Raw genomic sequence first — 17,710 nt, forward strand, 5'->3', positions numbered from 1 at the left:
ACCCGGGATCGAATCCCACATCAGGCTCCCAGGTGCATGGAGCCTGCTTCTCCCTCTGCCTATGTCTCTGCCTCTCTCTCTCTCTCTCTGTGACTATCATAAATAAATAAAAAATTTAAAAAAAAAGATTTTATTTATTTATTCATAAGAGACAGAGAGGCAGAGGCAAGGGGAGAAGCAGGCTCCCTTTGTTTCCCAGGTGCCCCCGTGGCTCACTTCTTATCAGTGTCTCTGTCTCTCCTCTACAGCCAAATTTCAGGCTCCCCCCACCCCACTAAATCAGTTACCACTTACTATCTTCCAGAATTGTCGCTGCCTAGTCTCATGTCATTCTCTTTCCTATGATCTATCCTTGCTGATTTATATCTTTAAAAATTGCTATTCCTAGGGGTACCTGGGTGGCTCAGTCAGTTAAGCATCTGCTTTTGGCTCAGGTCATGATCCCAAGGTCTTGGGATTGAGCCCTGCCTCAGGCTTCCTGCTCAACGGGGAGCCTGCTTCTCCCTCTGTCCCTTGCCCCCAATCCCACTCGTGCTCTTTCTTTCCAAGTAAATACAATATTTTTAAAAATTATTATGATACTGTCATTGTATAGGTATAAAGGAGGGAATGAAGGTGTAAATACAGTGTTCAATACTTGTTTATTTCGAAGTGTTGAGAGCTTAGGATCAGCAGAAAAGGTGAGGGACGCTTCAAGCAAGGGAAACTGCCTGCATAAAAGTTTAGTTAGAAGAGGGACTTCCGGGGCACCTGGGTGGCTCAGTTGGTTAAGTGTATGCCTTTGGCTCAGGTCATGATTCCAACTGCCAAGGAGCCTGCTTCTTCCTCCGTCTCTCATGAATAAATAATAAAATCTTAAAAGAAGAAGAGGGACTTCTGGAACCCTGGATACAGCACAGCAAGCAGACTGATTTTCCAGTTTAACTTGGGGGATTATAGAAAATGAGGATCTTGTGGTAGGGAGAAAGTAGACAAATGAAGTCTTAAGAGGCCTAGTGGAAAACTTATACTTCGTAACGTCATCACTACATACTACATTTTGTGGCACTTAATCTCTTCACATAGTTTTACCCACATGACAAGCCTAACTTCTTGGGAGTCTGCTTCTCTCCCTGCCTCTTCCCCTCTATGTCTCTCATGAATAAGTAATGTCTTTGAGGTTTTTTTTTTTTTTTTTAAAGACGTTTATTCATGAGAGACAGAGAAAGAGAGAGAGAGGGAGAGAGAGGCAGAGACATAGGCAAAGGGAGAAGCAGGCTCCATGCAGGGAGCCCGACGTGGTACTCGATCCCAGGACCCCAGGACCACGCCCTGAGCCAAAGGCAGACGCTCAACCGCTGAGCCACCCAGGTGCCCCCAAACCTCATTTCTAGTCTTTTTTCCCCCTTATGATCCTCCAGATTTTGGGGGGAGGGGGAATCACAGCCTAGTCTGAGCCTCCTGTACCTCTAATCAGAACAAGAGCTCAGCATGGTTTAGCCACACTCTTGAGAGACGAGAGACGGGGAGTCTGCCAAGTGAGACTCAGACACCAGGTGGAGAGCTAGGATCCCTGCTCTGCTCTCCCCAAACAGAAAATGCCAGCCTAGCCATTGAGAACAATGTAATTAAAGAAATAACATTACTTATTTTTAAAAATAAAAGATCTGAAGCAAACAAGGTAAAGTGAGAAGATCCAACAGAGTAGTGGGACACCGGTGTTTCCTCTATTCACTGTGTGATTCAAAGATTTCATTTTGGGACTCCTGGGTAGTTCAGTGGTCGGGCATCTCCCTTGCTCAGGTCATGGTCCTGGGGTCCAGGGATTAAGTCCCACATCGGGCTCCCTGCAGGGAGCCTGCTTCTTCCTCTGCCTGTGTCTCTCCCTCTCTCTCTCTCTCTGTGTCTCTCATGAATAAATAAATAAAATCTTAAAAAAAAACTCTCATTTTTATTTATTTTTAAAGATTATTTATTTTATTCATGAAAGACAGAGACAGGCAGAGACAGGCAGAGGGAGGAGAATCAGGCTTCATGCAGGGAGCCCGATGTGGGACTCGATCCTGGGACCCTGGGATCATGCTCTGAGCCAACTGCTGAGCCATCCAGGGGTCCCTCAAAGATTTCATTTTATTTTATTTTATTTTTTTTTTATTTTTTATTTTTTTTTATTTATTTATTTTTTTATTTATGATAGTCACACAGAGAGAGAGAGAGGCAGAGACACAGGCAGAGGGAGAAGCAGGCTCCATGCACCGGGAGCCCGACGTGGGATTCGATCCCGGGTCTCCAGGATCGCGCCCTGGGCCAAAGGCAGGCGCCAAACCGCTGCGCCACCCAGGGATCCCAAAGATTTCATTTTAAAACCATATATAAGAAATGAGACAGACACGTAACATTCACTCAGTCGAGTTTATTAAATTTACTGTGTGCTCAGCACTGTCCTAGGTAGTAACATGAGAAGGATTATAAAACATATCAACAAGGGAAAAATATACTTTGTGCTAGACTAATTTGCTATCATTTCCATGTTGCTTTCCAGAGAGTTTTTAGATTGTTTGGGAGGTATGTGGTCCCCCTCTCTCCACATTCCCCTAAAGCTTCTAGTTCTGTCAAATAACACGCCGTTCTGACCATCCCCTGAAGAGCAGAGGGTGAAGGAAGAGCGGCTTCCTGCCCATGTCACAGTCAAGGGCTGGTCATGGGCACCCATGGTCGGGGAGACTTGTTGAGAGGGAAACTGCCAACCCCAGGGTTCAGGGCACTCACAGTGAATCATAGGAAGGCCAAACTTGGGGAGGCCACAGAGAGGGCCCTGGGCCCTCACCCCCTCCCGAGGGGATGTGCTTAAAGTGCTAACACTGTAAAAAAATGATGCATAGCTACATGCTGTCTTGGGTGCCCTTCCCACCTTCCTCTTTTTCTCCTGACTTGTGCTAATGCCAGGCACTGACACCACTGGGGGCTAGGCCAGTGGGCAAGTCTAGTGCCCAGTGAAGAAATGGAGAAGGTCTAGTATCTAACCTGTGATGCCCAAGAGGAGGCAGAGACAGAGAAGGGCAGAGAGGTATGCAGCAAAAGGGACTAGTTTGTGCTTGGCCACTGCCCCTGGGCCAGGCCTTGGTTCCTGGGCAAAGGGCAGTTTGATTCTATACAGCTATCAGGGTCCTAGATTTTCCCTGAGGGCACAAAGCTGCATAGCACGGGAAGCAAGTGAAGACGTGCAGGCACCCCCCCACCCCCCACCCCCGTCCCCCATCTGGGCATGCCCCATGCCTGCTGTGCAGAGTGCTAAGAGTACCAGTGTGTGGCACAGAGCAGCCCCAGGCCAGCAGGGCCACACCACACCCAGACGCTGGAGGACCTGCAAACACGCGGACAGAGAGCTCCATCCGCAGGGGCACAAGCAGTGAAGGCCCCCAACCCGAGTCAGAACAACAGGCTGAGGTCCAGCTGGTGGCTCTGCCAAGACACCTGTGCCCCTGAGGGTCAGGTCCCACTTGGATGACACAGAGGGCGCCCCAGCCAGGACAAGCTAAAGTAGGAGTGGCATGACCTCTTCACAATGGCAACAGGGCCAGGCAGGGGTTGCCTTAGAGAAGGGGGGGGGCAGGAGCCAAGAGGGCACCCCCCCATCTCACCCTGCTCAGAGCCAGATCTCATCACTGCTCACACTGGACACTCGATAGATATAGCCCAGCATCGGGAGCCGGATGAAACCTGCAGGGTCAAGGATGCCCGGGACTCAGTGAGCATCACTGCCTAGAAGGCAGGAGACCCCTCTCTGCCTCTTGGAGGCTCAGAGGCCTCTGGCAGAAGCGCAAAGGCTGGGGAGCAGAGCGGGGCCGAGGGCCCACATCCCGGTACCTCGGCTGGTGAGGAGGCCACCGGGCTCCGGGTCCAGCAGCTCTGGCCGGCTGTTATTCTGAGCCATCTGCCGGTCGGCTGGTTTCCCTGCTGGGCGACAGAGGGGGTGGTGCCCAGGATGAGGGGCTGCCTGACGGGGCCGAGCCCCTCCCAAGTACCAAGGTCTCTCTTCCTCCGAAGCACCTCTGAAGATAAAGGCAGGGCAGACAGAGGCCGGCCGTACCTCTGGAATCCGGAGTGAGGTCGTTGAGCTGGAGGTTGGACGGGAGGGACATGTTCTCCCGGGGCAGGCGCACGTTGTTGAGTTTCAGGTTGTTGGAGTCACTACAGGGCAGACAGCCTGGGATAGGCCCCAGCTCCGGCAGGCACAGATGTCTGCTTTGGGGCCCAGTCCAGAACTAGGGAGTCCCCTGGTTTCCAGTGTCCCCATGCTGCATGCCGGGTCGGCCCAGCCAGCCAGCCAGCCAGGGGAACAGTTACCTAGAGATCAGAGACGGGCGCCGGGAAGGGCCTAGGGGAAAAGAAACCACACACTTTCTCAGGGAGCCCGCCCACACTGGGCTCTGCCCCTCTGCCCTTTCAGACCCACGGCCCTCAGGCAAGGGATCCCTCCAACGCCCAGCTCTGGCTCTGGGACAGATGGGGTTCCCAGTGCCCAGCCCCGCTGCCCGAGCCGCATCTGGTTCCCCCCGGGGACATGCCCGAGAAGACCTGGCACTTGTCAGAGATGGCTTGTTGTGCCATAGCCCTGTGTGCTGTCCTTGCTGCCCCTCCCTCCCCTGCCCCTGCTGCTCTGCCACCCTCGCTCCCCACCCCCCCACTCCACCCCTGCCTTGGCCCTACCTTTGGTCTTCTTCTCTTTCCTGCAGACCAGGCAGGCCACCAGTGTGCTGAACCCCACCAGGGCGCCCAGGGCAAGCCCTCCGGCCATGATGATGCCCAGCAGTGGCACTTCCACTCGGGTGGCCAGAAGCCCTGCAAGTTGTCCTCTGGTTAGGTTCTCAGTGGGCAGGGCCCCCCAACTCTGAGATGCCACAGGGACTACTCTGTCTTCCTTGCCCAAAGCGGTCGGCACTGCTCACTCGCAAGACTCACCCAAAGGGCAACCAGTCTTTTCATTTCGGTACTGTGATCCTGCACCCACCTGAGGCTTTGCTGGGCCAGCTGCTGGCAGTGCTCACCCGGGGCGGGAAGCGAGGCGCTGGTGACACCCACGTCGTTGGTGGCCACCACGGAGAGGTTGTGTGCCAGGCTGCGGAGCTGCAGCTGCACGGTGTGGTTGGTGAGCCAAGGGTAGTTCTGGGCATCCAGCACCAGGAAGTCGGAAGTGTTGACGGTCACTGGCCCATCCTGGTCGATCCAGGTCACATTGGCAGGTGGGTTGGCACGCACCAGGGCAAAAAGGACAACCAGGAGGCCTGGGCCCTGACTATCCTGGTATTTGGCCCCGACCTGGGCAATCTCTGGTTTAACTGGTGCAAAGCAGAAGCCAACAGATTCTCACCACACCCCTCCTACTCCTTGCCCTTTCTTCCCAAACCCAGAAGGGAGCCCGGAGCCTGGACCTCTCCTCAAGGGGGCACTGGGAAACAGGACAGCTGGGTCTCCTGGAGACGCAGCATCTCATAGTGACTAACAGTATCAACACCAGAACCAAAACGTTTGGATTTGAATCCTGGCTCTGCTTCCTAGCTGTAGGACTGCAGACAGTACTTAACCAATCTGTGGCTCCGTTCTTGTTTGTAAAATGGAACCAACAATCGTAATCACCTCATAGGATTGTCTTGAGGATAACGTGCGCCAGTATTTGCAAAGCGTTTAAGTGTTAGTCAACTGGTCTATCAGGCCACCTGCCTGGTGGCTGCTGGGGGTCCCTGGGCAGAGAACCCCTGCCCCTGCCCACCTCAGGGGCACTCACATTGCACATTGAGGATGACAGAAGCGTTGGCTGACCGGCCACTGCCGGGGTCCTGCAAGGAGCAGTTAAGCTCATGCTGGGCCCTCTGGGCAGTAACAGTGAAGGTGCTGGTGCCTCCCGAGAAGGCCTCCCCGCCAACGCTCAGCAGTCTGGAGGTGCCGGCCTCCTGCAGCTGTCCGTCCAGGTACCAGGCCAATCGCGGGGTTCCAGAACCCCCTGCCACGCGGCAGGTGAAGGCGTGCTGCTCATTCTCCCGGAGAGCCCGCTCGGCCCAGGTCTGACCATCAATTTGCGGTGCCAATTCCCCCCAACCTGGAACACAGCAGGGGTTCTGGGAGAGCGGGGGAGGGGCGGAGCCGGGGCCTGGGCAGCGGGCCAAGGGCCGCAGGAGCACCTGGGTTCGCTCACTGGGGACCGGCCGGACCTTGGGTGGGTGCGGGGAACCCGGTGCTCCGGGGCCGGGTGCGCGGAGACAGGGGGGCTTGGCCCCGGCAGCGCCGGGCCAGGGGGTGAACGGGGGGGGTACCTGAGCTCAGAAGGGCTGGCAGGAGCAGCAGCGAGCGCGGGAGGGCAGCCGGGCCTGGGGGCGGCGCCATGGCGGCTCCGGCCTACGCCGCAGGCTGCCGAGAGAAGGGGGCGGGCCTCGAGGTCAGCCGGGGGACGCGGGCGGGCTCGGGAGGTCCTCCGGGGTTGTGCTCTCCGGGAACAAATACAAACCGTGCACCCACACACACGGGCACTGCCCGCAGCGGCGAGGGCGCCGGGAGCGCAGCCGCGGGGCCGGAGCCCGCCCGCCCGGAGCCGCCCGCCAGGCGGGCCGAGAACACCGCGCCTCCCGGGACCCACGGGCGCCCGCCCGCGCCGGGCCCCACACGCATGCGCACACGCGGGCCCGCGGCGCGTGCCCCTCCCCCCAGGGGACCGTCCTCCCGGCCGTCTCCCCCTCGCCCCTTCCCCCCGCCATCTGTCGCCCCGCGCCCGCCTTCCACCCCCGAGGACTAGGCGGAGCCGGGGCGCAGCGGGGCGTCCGGGCTGCGGGGGTCGCGCGGGAGCCCCGCCCCCGCCCCCGCCCCCCCGGGGGCTCACCTGGCGCCCGCCCCGCGCTCCGCACGAGCGGCTGCTCAGGTCTGCGGGGCGCCGCAGTCGGCGGGGCGGTGCCAGGCGGGACCAATCAGCGCCCGAGCCCGCCCGCCCGCCCCGCCCCGGCCCGCCCCGGCCCCGCCCCCATCCCGAGCGCGGCGGCCCGCGGGGTGGGCTGCCGCGGGGGCGCGGGCGGCCGCACGCAGACACGGGAGAGTCGGGGGCAGGCGGCAGCTTTATTGGCGCGGCTCAGCGGCCGTTGCGGGGCCCGTGCAGCTGCTTCATCACGTCGGCCAGCATGCGGTTGCACAGCGCGGCGTAGGGGTTGAGCAGCACCAGCTGGCGCCGCGCGAACGAGCTGCCCAGACGCGCCGCCCGCTCGAAGTCCCCGCGGGCGTCGTCGTCCCGGCCCTGCAGCCGCGCCAGGAGCCCGCGCTGCACGAAGCCCTGGCGGGCGGCGCGGCCCCGGCCTCCGCTCAGCGCCACGGCGCGCTCCAGGTCCTCCAGGGCGCCTGCGGACGGACGGACGGACGGCGGGGGGTCAGGGCCCAGCCACCTGCCCTTGCTCTCGCCCCTCCGCTTGGGGATCGCGACTCTCACCGCACGCACGGCGGCCTGGACAGCTTGGCAGGACTCGCCCCGGGCTGCCCCGCAGTCTCCAGTGGCAGAGGGCACTGACCCCCCTTTTACACCCAAACACGGAGGTGCGGGGGCCTGGCCGTTTATTCCACTCGTTTGCTGTTAAGCGTCTACCCTGCGCCGAGTGACTGACTCTGAATCTGAGTCTGAAAAAACTGCCCTGTACTGATAACCATTTCTTAGAAAGACCATCAAATTCATTTCTCTTAATTTTCGTTCTGAAGGCATTTCTCGTATTCATTGTACGCTGTAAACCTGTTCTTCCCGCTGACTGCCTTTCCTCATTCTTTATCTCCTGGATCTTCGTTATTCTGTATTTTCATGAAAGGAGATCTTGGAAACCAGAGCTGGCCCTGGACATTTTCATGTTTATCATTGTCATACAAGATACTTGGAGTAGGCCTTAGAACTCAGCGCAACGTCAGGCAGCCGGCTGGTAGCACTTTAGCGCCCAGCTGGAATGTTTCTGGGCTCTGCCTCAGTTCACTCATGCTCTCTCTCTCGTCTACAGGGCTGTCAGGGTGCTCGAGGAGCTCCTGCATCATCCTACAGAGAGGCCCATCTCTGTCCTGTTTCTGTGTGTTTTGATCCCAGAACCCAGCAGGGGCTATGCTCCCCAGGCCATTCTAGATAACTAAGAAGCTCTTTGATCACAGTGTTTCTGGGTTTCCTTCCAAGGAGCTCATCTGGAGGAATCAAAAGCCTTTTCCAGGCAGCATCACTTCTGTTTCTCTCTGGGATTCTGGTCTTTGTTTTTTGTTGTTGTTGTTGTTGTTGTTGTTTTAAGATTTTATTTATTTATTTACTCATGAGAGACACACAGAGGGAGGCAGAGGCACAGGCAGAGGGAGAAGCGGGCTCCATGCAGGGAGCCCGATGTGGGACTCGATCCTGGGACCCCAGGATCAGGCCCTGGGTAGAAGGCAGGCGCTAAACCACTGAGCCACCCGGGGATCCCAGATTTAGGTCTTTGGACAGTCCCTGGCTGTTTTTACAGCCTGGCCCAGCCCTGCCCTGCCCTGCACAACCCAGGTAACAAAGCCTGGGAAAGGGACCCTTGGTTCCCCACTGTTCCCAGAGTGGAGTCCAAACTCCCTGGGACTGGTATTCCTGGCCTCAGGAGCACTTGATCACCCTCTGGTCTCCAGCATGGCCTTCTCTGTCCCATTGTCCCCATTATAGTGTAACCCAAGTGCAGCAGCTTTGATCCAGTCAGTCCCCAGTTGAAATCCTCTGATGATTCCCCATATTTTCAAGACACAGTGCAACCTGTGCCTCTCACCCCCAGTCCTTCACCATCAGACCCTTATTTACTTCTCCAGACTCTACCCTCCCACCATTCCCCATTCCAGCCAGTCTGGAGATCTGGAGTTCCCTGTACCTTTTCATTCCTTCTGGGTCTCTACAGGCTGTACTGTCCCCCACCCCCTCCATCCAGCTACCTCCACCTCTGGGCAGCCCGGGTGGCTCAGTGGTTTAGCGCCACCTTCAGCCCCGGGTGTGATCCTGGAGACCCGGGGTCAAGTCCCATGTCGGGCTCCATAGGTGGAGCCTGCTTCTCCCTCTGCCTGTGTCTCTCTCTCTCTGTGTCTCTCATGAATAAATGAATAAAATCTGAAAAAAAAAAAAAAAAAGCCACCTCTGGGGAACCTGGGTGACTCAGTTGTTGAGCATCTGCCTTTGGCTCAGGGCATGATCCCGGGGTCCTGGGATTGAGTCCCTCATCGGGCTCCTTCTCCCTCTGCCTATGTCTCTGCCTCTTTCTCTGTGTCTCTCCTGAATAAATAAATAAAAATAAATAAATAAAACCTCTACTCCTCAGGGGCAGATACCCTGCTGACCCCACCCAGCTCATTAGACACAAAATCAGAGCTATGTGTCTGTCCTACCCCCTGGACTGCGAGCTTGAGAAGCACCGACTCTGGAGCCCTGCCCACCTGGTTCAAACCCCAGCTCGGCTCCAGTGTCTTCAGCTGTAAAGTGGAGGTAACGATAGCACAACCTTCTGGGGTTGTGGTGAGGATTAAATGAGTTACTAGAGCTTACATGGCAAGTGCCGGAGTCCTGGCACGTAGTCGTTGCTGTAAGCAGTCCGTCTGGCAGGTTTGTCCCAATGCCCAGCCCACTGCTACAGTAGGAGACTCTCATTAAATGTTTGCTAAATAAACCAGTGGAATGCAGTCTCTTCTGACTTTGACAATTGGCTCGAGAGATAAGCAGGGCCCGTAAGATCTCTCAAGTCAGAACAGAGGTTCCAGGACAGGTTCGTGGCTCCCCAGCCCCACAAGCCCTGGCTCTCTGGTCTGTGGCCTCCAGGGCCCCTCCGCGGAAGCGCCAGGGCATCTCCCCTCACCTGCCACGTCTCCTTGCAGCCGGCGGGCCTGGGCCCGGTTGTTGTAGGCGGAGGCCCTCTGGGGCAGCAGGTCAATGGCTTGGCCAAACCTCTCCAGGGCCGTGCTGAGGTGGCCGGCCTCCGCCGCCATCACCCCCTGGAGCTCCAGGGCCTTGGACTGCTCCAGCTGCGCTCGAGGAAAAACCTCATCTGTGTCAGGGAGAGAGCAGGGAGGGGACGGTGTGCAGGTGGGAGCAAGGAGCAAAAGCCACGCTGGGCTTCGGAAAGCTGCGGCCTGAGCCGGAGCCGGCCGGGCCGGGCCGGGGTGTAGGTCACTGCAGGAGTCAGAGGCCGGGTCATGGCCCGGGAGCCGAGGTGGCCGAGGTCGCAGGCGTGTCTACGTTCTGAAGGGACCCGGGAAAGGGGCTTCGGCTGCTCATTGCCACGGGAATGAAGCCCCGACTCCTTAGCTCAAGGTCACACGGACCCTAAATCGCCCAGCTGGGACTTGAACCCAGGTCTTTCTGGCTCTTTGGACTGTCCCCACTTTGTTCTACTACACCGCCTCCAACACGGAGACCGCCAAGGCCCGCGGGTCGTGAAAATCACGTGGGACGTATCCCTCAGCTTTTCAGACCGCAGTTTCAGTGAGACCGAGGCTTCTCTCCTTTAGAAACAAAGGTCATCAAAAGTCCTGATGGGGGTGGGGGTGGGGGTTGGCGCCTGGCCGACTCAGGCTGAAGAGCAGGCAACTCCTGATCTCAGGGTCCTGAGCTCAAGCCCCATGTTGGGCACAGAGCTTACTTAATTAAAGAACAAAACCAGGGCACCTAGGTGGCTTAGTGGTTGAGGGGCTGCCTTCAGCTCAGGCCGTGATCCTGGGGTCCTGGGATCGAGTCCTGCATCGGGCTCCCCACAGGGAGCCTGCTTCTCCCTTCTGCCTCTCTCATGAATAAATTCTAAAAATCTTAAAAAATAAAACCAAAAAACTCCAGGTGGGGGTAGAAGGCCTCATTAAAAAAAGAAACTCCCAAAAAAAAAAAAAAAAAAAAAAAGAAACTCCAGGTGGGGGTGTAAGGCCCCATTAGAGGCTGAAGGAAGGGCCGGTGGGTGCATTCCCTCTGTGGAGGGCTTAGCTCAGTGTTGGGCTTGCTGAGGTTTGTGTTGAGGTCAGTACCCTTCAACTGAGCCACCCATGCCCTTCCATTCTCTGTGTTGAGAAAGGCCCTGTTGGAACAAAGATGTGAGTTGAGCATTTCCTACCCCCCCACCCCACCGCCCCTTCCCCCCAGCACAGCTGAGCTGGGATTATGGGCTGAGTTACGTGGTGAGGTCAAGTTCAGAAGTATGAGGCCTGAAGGACAAACCGTGACTTTCTCCTTTGGGCAGAGATGCTTGCCAAGCCTCCACCAGCGCAGTAAGTGCATGCGGACCTCTGGCATTCCAACCTCATCATCACCCAAGGGTCATGGAACAAGGGGTCTTGCGAGACCACCGTCCTCTGCTGCCCTGGTGAGGCCGGCCAGCGTGGCACGCTCTAGTCCAAGGTCAAACTCACCTTCATCTACTTCTTCCTTCTCTACCTCCTCTTCCACGTCCAACCCAACAAGGTCTCCAAACGGGGTGTCGGGGTTGAAGATGGCCCGCAACACTGCCTGGTCATTTGGAGTCCCCATGGTGCTCAACTCCCAAATCCCAGAAGGTGACTCAGGAGAGTGAAGGGAGGACGGAGGGGGGCTGAGCCTCGCAGCCAGCTGATCTAGAGGGCAAGGTTCTGTTTGAGGCTCGTCCCTGTGAGGAGTGTCTTCCATTCCTGAGCTGTACTGTAAACTCAACCTCATTTGGCCTGGGGTTAGCAACCCTGGCTTGCAGAATATTTACAAATAGTGCTCAACTGCCTTCCCACCCCCACCCCAAGTCTTAGGGGAACAGAGTAAATGAATCCAATTTCTGCCGTAAGGTGGAATGAAGCAGAGAGGGTGCTGCTCAGGTTCTTTCTGAAATGATTGCGTTTTAATATGTTCATAGACCAAGAGAAAATCCTTGGAAGCCCTCTTGACCGCCCATGGATTTTAAAAAAAGGCCGGGGGGGGGGGGGGGCGGCGGCTTATGAGAGGTAAAGCTCTTTCATTGTCCTCTTGACTCCTTTTCCATATCCAGGAGTAATTGGGTCCTGAACACACACCACTGATGAGTAGGGTTAGAAAACACAGTTCGGACAATCAGTGTGGAGTGGGGCCAGAGGAAGGCAGGGCAGGGTAATTTAACAAGTTAGCTTTAAAAGAAGAGAAGAGTCGCAGGTACTTTGCAAATCAGGTCACAGGCCACTTGCTGCTGCTCTCCCCTCCCCCCCTCCTCCATCCCACCCAAAGCCAAAAGAAAGCTCGATCATGTGCAGCAATAAACTTGACATGTTTATTAATTAAACTATCACTTAAATAAAAAAAAGTGCATAGAAAATAAACATGTTTAAAAACTCCTTTTTTTTTTACAACTATGTACACTTTTTACTTTTACATTCAGTCTTTCGTAGAGAGCTTTCAGCATTATTATTTTTTGAACTATTAAAGTATTTTCCTTCATCCCTGTCACAGGGAGTTAACACTGATGGACTTTAGACACATTTTTTTTCCTTTTTTTTTTTTTTTTCTCTTTTTCTCTAACCAGAAGCTTGGAAGAACACAAGGAAAAAAAAAACAAACAAACCCAAAAGATCTGTTATACATGATAAAGTTGTCAAGAAATGTCTTATTTCTAGAAAAGAAGCTTGTCATCTGTTGAGCTTTTGAAACAATTATTCAACTACCTGTATTTACTAAAGAGACTGTTAAAAGTTCAATGAAAGAAACACCACAAGTCTATTTTCTTGGTTGGAAAGACAGAACTAGAGTACCTCGGAAACAAGATACCAAGAAAGCACAGAACACAATTTCCCCCTAAATGCAGGTGGTAACCCCAACATTCATAACCAAAAATAGAGAAAACAAGGCGTACAGGTACGGACTGGGACATTCATGGGCAGAAAAAATCCGGGTGACACCGTGTCTGCGTTCCTCTCTGATCCTAGGAACGGACTGCTTCACCGCCCCCCTCTGTGGTTTGGGTGTCCCCTCAACTCCGGGGGATCAGAGGGGTGCCAGACTGACATTTTCCTGCCACTACTAGCAACTGTAACACAATCCTTATCTATAGTGTTAAGAGAATTAAAAGCCATGGACTGAACTAGGCTTTGTTACATGGTGCATTACTCTATTAGTTCCTATATATATCATATTTATATTTATTTGAAAACCAAAACAAAACGAAACAAAGTTGAAAGTTTTCAGAGTGTGAGACTTGACTGGTGTATTCATGATTCGGCACAAAAACCATCTGCTCAAATAACCTTGTATTGCTTTAAAATGAAGGAAATGAAACATAAAATTACACCCAGCCCTTTGCAATGACCCGCTTTTCCTTTAAAAAGAAAAAAAAAACCAAAAGACCCCACAAAACCCCCAAACTTGATTTCTAGTTAAAAAAAAAATCCCAAATCAAACTTAAAAGTTAACATCTGATAAGGTTTTGACCTTTAGTCTTTTCAGATATTTGATTGAACGTCAGTCCTTTAGAAAGATACATTCATTAAAAGATTTTTTTTTGTTTTTTTTTTTGTGGTTTTTTTTTTTTTTTTTTTTTTTTTTTTTTAATGTTGTTGTAGATTTTAAATCAAAGGAGCTGCATGGTGCTCACTGCATTGGCCGGGGGAAAGGGGGGTGTGGTTTGACAGAGGCAAGCGGGGTGGTGGACTATACCCCGGCAAAGGAGTCTGGTTGAAAATGTGTATATATATAGCTGCCAGGGCTTCCCCCTTAATTCTGGTGATTGGTCTAAAAACCGGAGGGGCTGTGCTGGAGGTGGTGGACGGGAACAGAGGGAGCCCAGGGACCAGGTTCCGGCCGTAGGGTCAGCGCCATGCAGCTGTTCTGGTTACACAGTTGTCACTGGCCACCAGGAAATGCAGCCACAACAGGTTCTAGCAGCAAAGCTCTAAGTGAGCGGGCTCTCTCACTGAGAACTGACCAGGCTTGCAGCTGTTACTCCTTAGGGATTCGGGATGCCCCTTGGGGGGATTCCTGGGAATGACCCACCACAGTTCCTCGGTCTGCACTTTTTGTGCGGAGATTCCCTTGGTCACTTTCAAAACAAACTCAGGTGTTTTTAGAGACAGATATGCCGGTTTGTTTTTGGTGTGTGTGTGTGTGTGTGTGTGTGTGTGTGTGTGTGTTTTGCCTTCTTTCCCTCTTGTAGGGAAACAGCTTATTTCCCCAAGTTGCTGGCAGGTATGCTGAGTTTTGGCAATGGACTCAAGGCTGAGCTAGAAGAGGAGTTACTCAGTTTCTATGGTTGACAGTTAGGGAGTGAAAAGGCAAGGCAAACCATCTGCAGCTGGCAAGAGAAGGAGAGATGTAGGTCCCTCCCCTGGCCTCAGGGGTCGGGACTGGTAGAAAGAGAATGAGGAGGGGGCTCACAGTACAGCATGGCCTAGCAGGGCAGTAACTAGGTCTATTTAGCTGAGTTTCCCCCACCCCCTGACTGGCCTTTGGGTCTTTCTCAAGGTGAATTCATGACCCATCAGTGCATTATCATTTCAGTAACAAATGCAGCTTAAGGTTTTTTTTCTTTTAAAAAAAAAAAAAAAAGGAATAAAAGGATTTACAAAAAAACCTCACACAGTGCAATAATAAAGGAAACCAGACACTAGTGGAACCCCTAGGGCCACAGTATCTTGTTCACGGGCAAAGGAGGAGGGAGGCGAGGTCTGGGTAGAGTGTTTTTCCCCAGGCCCCTGCTGGCACTTCTCCATGGTGACAAGGAAGTCTCTGCCATCCTGGCCACAGTGCTGGGCTCCCTGCACGACAGCGAAAACAGTGACAATGTTCCAGCAAAGCCACCAGACACAGTTCTTAAGGTCACGGAAGAACAGGAAGCCCAGGGTGGAAGGCACAGCAGAGCCATGAGTCCTGGGGCAGAGAGCGCAGGGCTGAGTCGTATTGCTTTGCTAGACTTCCGTGGGATTGGGCTTCTGGCCGGAGGGAAGGGCGCCCCGCCCTCTACTGGACTACACTGCTCTGAAACCCAGTGGCCGAAAAGGCAGAGGAGGATCTGCTTTATCGTGAGTGGTCAGACTGTGCTTCAGTTTCAACGGGCTGCCCCAAAAGAGGGCACAGGGGAATCCGTGGGTTCTTTGCAGGTATGAGGACTCGGTGGGCAGAGGGAAAGGGGATGAGGTGACCGATGAGGCAGATGGTAAATGTCAGGTTGCCATTCAACTGGGTTGTGATCTCGGAAGTAGGGCAAGATGGGGGAAAGGGAGCCACACCGCTCACCACTCCGAGCTAATCCCTGGAGGGATGGAGAGAGTGCAGGAAAGGACAGGGACACTGCTGTGTCAGGATACTACCACAGCCTCTTGAGGAGCTTCAACACGGGGAGGAGGGGAGCGGCCCGATGGCGTAGGGTGACCTTCCTTGTCCGTTTATTGTCAAAGAGCAAACCCAGGACACGTTTATGTCAACAGGGCACAAACAAGCTACACATTAAACAACAAAAGTACACCTTCCAGGGGGAAGTTGGGCAGGAAAAACCAGACTTTGTGTGTACAGCTGAATATTTTTCTCTAACTTCATCCTATGAAAATAAAAAATTATTAAAAACCGATCTTCTTTTAAATTAGGATAATACCGCGGTTTAAAAAATAGCCTTGTCATAAGTGCTTCTCCCTATGAAGTGCTTCTCATAGAAAAATATACAAAATATATTTACATTTATAAAACCTTAAATAGTAAACTGTAAACAGAACAGAGTAAAATCCAATGACTTAATTTAACAGGTTCAGGACACCGTCTTGGGGAAAGGAAGAGAAGAAACATTTGATGCTGTTTTGACCACATCCTAAGGAGTAATCAGGGCAGTAGTGTCATTTAATTTACTTCATCTGTGAATTTTGCCAGGTGGCCGAGGTCCCTCGGTACAAGGTGGTCTAGTTCCCAGGTTTTGGGCCTTGAAATCTGATTAGTGTTCTGCCTTCAACTGGACACCGACCGTTTAAAAATTAAGTCTTCCTATGTCTTAACAAGGGGAAAAATAAAGTTACCATGTCCTAGGAATGGGACCCAGGGGTCATCCTGGTTGTGATACTCTGGTTGTTGCATGATTCAGATCCTATTTAAATAATCTTCTGCTTCTAAAAAATCATGCTACATATATTTCTTTAAAACTCTCCATGGAGCTTTATGAAAACTCCAAATTCTGTCTGGTTATGGCCAATGGCTCCTGTCCACTTCCCCACTGGGAGTGCTTACAGGCTCAGGGATCGTCTTGTGGGCATATACGATGCCCGACCGGGAGTGTCCTTGCGCAGGGAGTCACTCCCCTCTACCACCCAGAAAGAACGGGAAAGCAGTGGGATGAAACAGGGGGAACGAAGAAAGTGGAGGGAGGAGGAGGAGGAATGAGAGGGACACCGCTCCTATTGTCAAGAAAGGTAATTGGCTGAGATAAGGCTCATGGGGGTAACACTCCCACCTAAAGCCCACAGGCTCCGTGTTTGGTGATTAATTGGCACAACCCCAAGACAGCCTTTTGACACCAAAGGTGCTCAGAATCCTGTCTCCCAGCCATAAGTGAACTCTCAAGCAGGAGGATAGTAGGGAAACCACCAGACCTTCTCTGTTTGTTCAACAGATGGTGGCTACAGGCTGGGCCGGCTGGCGAACTATCAGGTATCCAACCAACTCTGTATCCGGGGCCCTGGCTGACCCCTCGCGTATAGTGCTTGGGAAAGGGCCAAGGTGAGGATGGAGACACTCAGGCCCAAGCTCCCAACATACCTAACCCTCCACAGGCTCCTTCCAGGCAAGTCTGCTAGCGACCCCATCTCCCATGCTTTAACGGCATCCAACCAGAGGGGCCCCAGTAGGAAGCCGGTCACAGATCTTTTCTTCGAGACCTCATCTCTCTCTCCAGGACTGTGATCACATGTATAATGTGAATATGGGACGCAAGGGGGCCCAGCCGTCACGGAGGCCCCTCAACTGTGCCCACTCAATCCTGGCACTCCCTGGCTGCTGGCAAAGGCCTTCAGCAGTGCTTTGGGTGGCCCTGGGTCCTAGCACTCCAACGCTGGGGGACAGGAGCACAGGAGCAGCTTCAGTTGAGGAACTTCCGACATTTCTTGGCACCACAGTTGCAGGGGAGCTTGTTGCTGGCATCCTCGATGGGGAACTTATAGTCGTAGGTGAGCTCTTCCCCGCGGTAGATCTTGCGCATGGCGAAGATGACGATGTGCTTCTGCCCGTCAATGTTGATGACCCGAGAGTAGCAGTTGGGCTCACAGGAGTGATTGATGAAGCGGGCCGCATTTCCGTGCATGGTGGCGTCCACCACCTCCGAGTCATCGATCCGGAACATGTAGCAACCGATGCCCTACACGTGAAGGAGAAAGGGAGACCCCCTGTTATTGAGCACAGCTCGGGCTGGAGAGCATTGCCCATCCTTTTCCTGGTGTGGCCTACAGCTGCGGACGAAAAAAAAGTTTCTTCCGGTAAGATGTCCAGATTTCTCCCATCTTTCAAGATGCTTCTGTAGCAAATTCCTACATTATAGCTACTAGACTAGAGGTTTCTTAATGTCTCCACAGGAAAGAGAAACCTAAAACATTGTGTCATTAGGTGCTTTTGATCCTGGGATCCACTCAGACAAACTTTCAAAGAGTTTCCCTGTGTACTAGTCCTGAGGGTGGATTCTGAGCTTCTCCTGGGCCCAGCACAAAATTTAAAGATGTCAAAATGTTAAAAAAAAAAAAAAAAAAAAGGAAAGGAAAAAAAGTATGTTTGAATTAATAAAGTATACTA

The 17,710-nt window shown here is 53.4% G+C and overlaps 3 protein-coding genes across 12 annotated transcripts in view; all 3 read right to left on the minus strand.

The window, feature by feature from the left end:
• Nucleotides 1–3,228: 3,228 nt before the first annotated feature.
• On the minus strand, nt 3,229–6,897 carry TMEM25 (transmembrane protein 25). Of its 4 annotated transcripts, XM_038535985.1 has the most exons (9): nt 6,851–6,897; nt 6,291–6,384; nt 5,765–6,076; nt 5,028–5,318; nt 4,690–4,821; nt 4,327–4,357; nt 4,070–4,170; nt 3,847–3,936; nt 3,229–3,699 (listed from the first exon to the last, which is right to left on the minus strand). In XM_038535985.1, the coding sequence occupies exons 2-9, from the start codon at nt 6,358–6,360 to the stop codon at nt 3,626–3,628; spliced, it is 1,101 nt and encodes a 366-aa protein (XP_038391913.1). In that variant the 5' UTR covers nt 6,361–6,384; nt 6,851–6,897; the 3' UTR covers nt 3,229–3,625. The 4 variants fall into 4 exon arrangements, with proteins under 4 accessions (XP_038391913.1, XP_038391914.1, XP_038391912.1 ...); XM_038535986.1 differs by lacking the exon at nt 6,851–6,897 and having other exon boundaries at nt 3,847–3,933; nt 6,291–6,555; XM_038535984.1 differs by lacking the exon at nt 6,851–6,897 and having other exon boundaries at nt 6,291–6,555.
• A 170-nt stretch (nt 6,898–7,067) lies between these two features.
• On the minus strand, nt 7,068–11,637 carry TTC36 (tetratricopeptide repeat domain 36). Its single transcript, XM_038535509.1, has 3 exons — nt 11,374–11,637; nt 9,837–10,025; nt 7,068–7,356 (listed from the first exon to the last, which is right to left on the minus strand). Exons 1-3 carry the CDS (start codon nt 11,624–11,626, stop codon nt 7,094–7,096), a joined length of 705 nt encoding a protein of 234 aa, XP_038391437.1. The 5' UTR covers nt 11,627–11,637; the 3' UTR covers nt 7,068–7,093.
• A 571-nt stretch (nt 11,638–12,208) lies between these two features.
• The window catches only part of KMT2A (lysine methyltransferase 2A), an 87,913-nt gene continuing 82,411 nt past the window's right edge, over nt 12,209–17,710 (minus strand). For all 7 annotated transcript variants that reach the window (XM_038535993.1, XM_038535992.1, XM_038535989.1 and 4 more), the window contains one exon: nt 12,209–17,282. In XM_038535993.1, the coding sequence (XP_038391921.1) occupies nt 17,007–17,282 (276 nt within the window). In that variant the 3' untranslated portion in view covers nt 12,209–17,006. The remainder of the gene's footprint in view (nt 17,283–17,710) is intronic.

The sequence above is a fragment of the Canis lupus genome, chromosome 5, assembly GCF_011100685.1.
Source record: "Canis lupus familiaris isolate Mischka breed German Shepherd chromosome 5, alternate assembly UU_Cfam_GSD_1.0, whole genome shotgun sequence".
NCBI classification, from domain to species: Eukaryota; Metazoa; Chordata; class Mammalia; order Carnivora; family Canidae; genus Canis; species Canis lupus.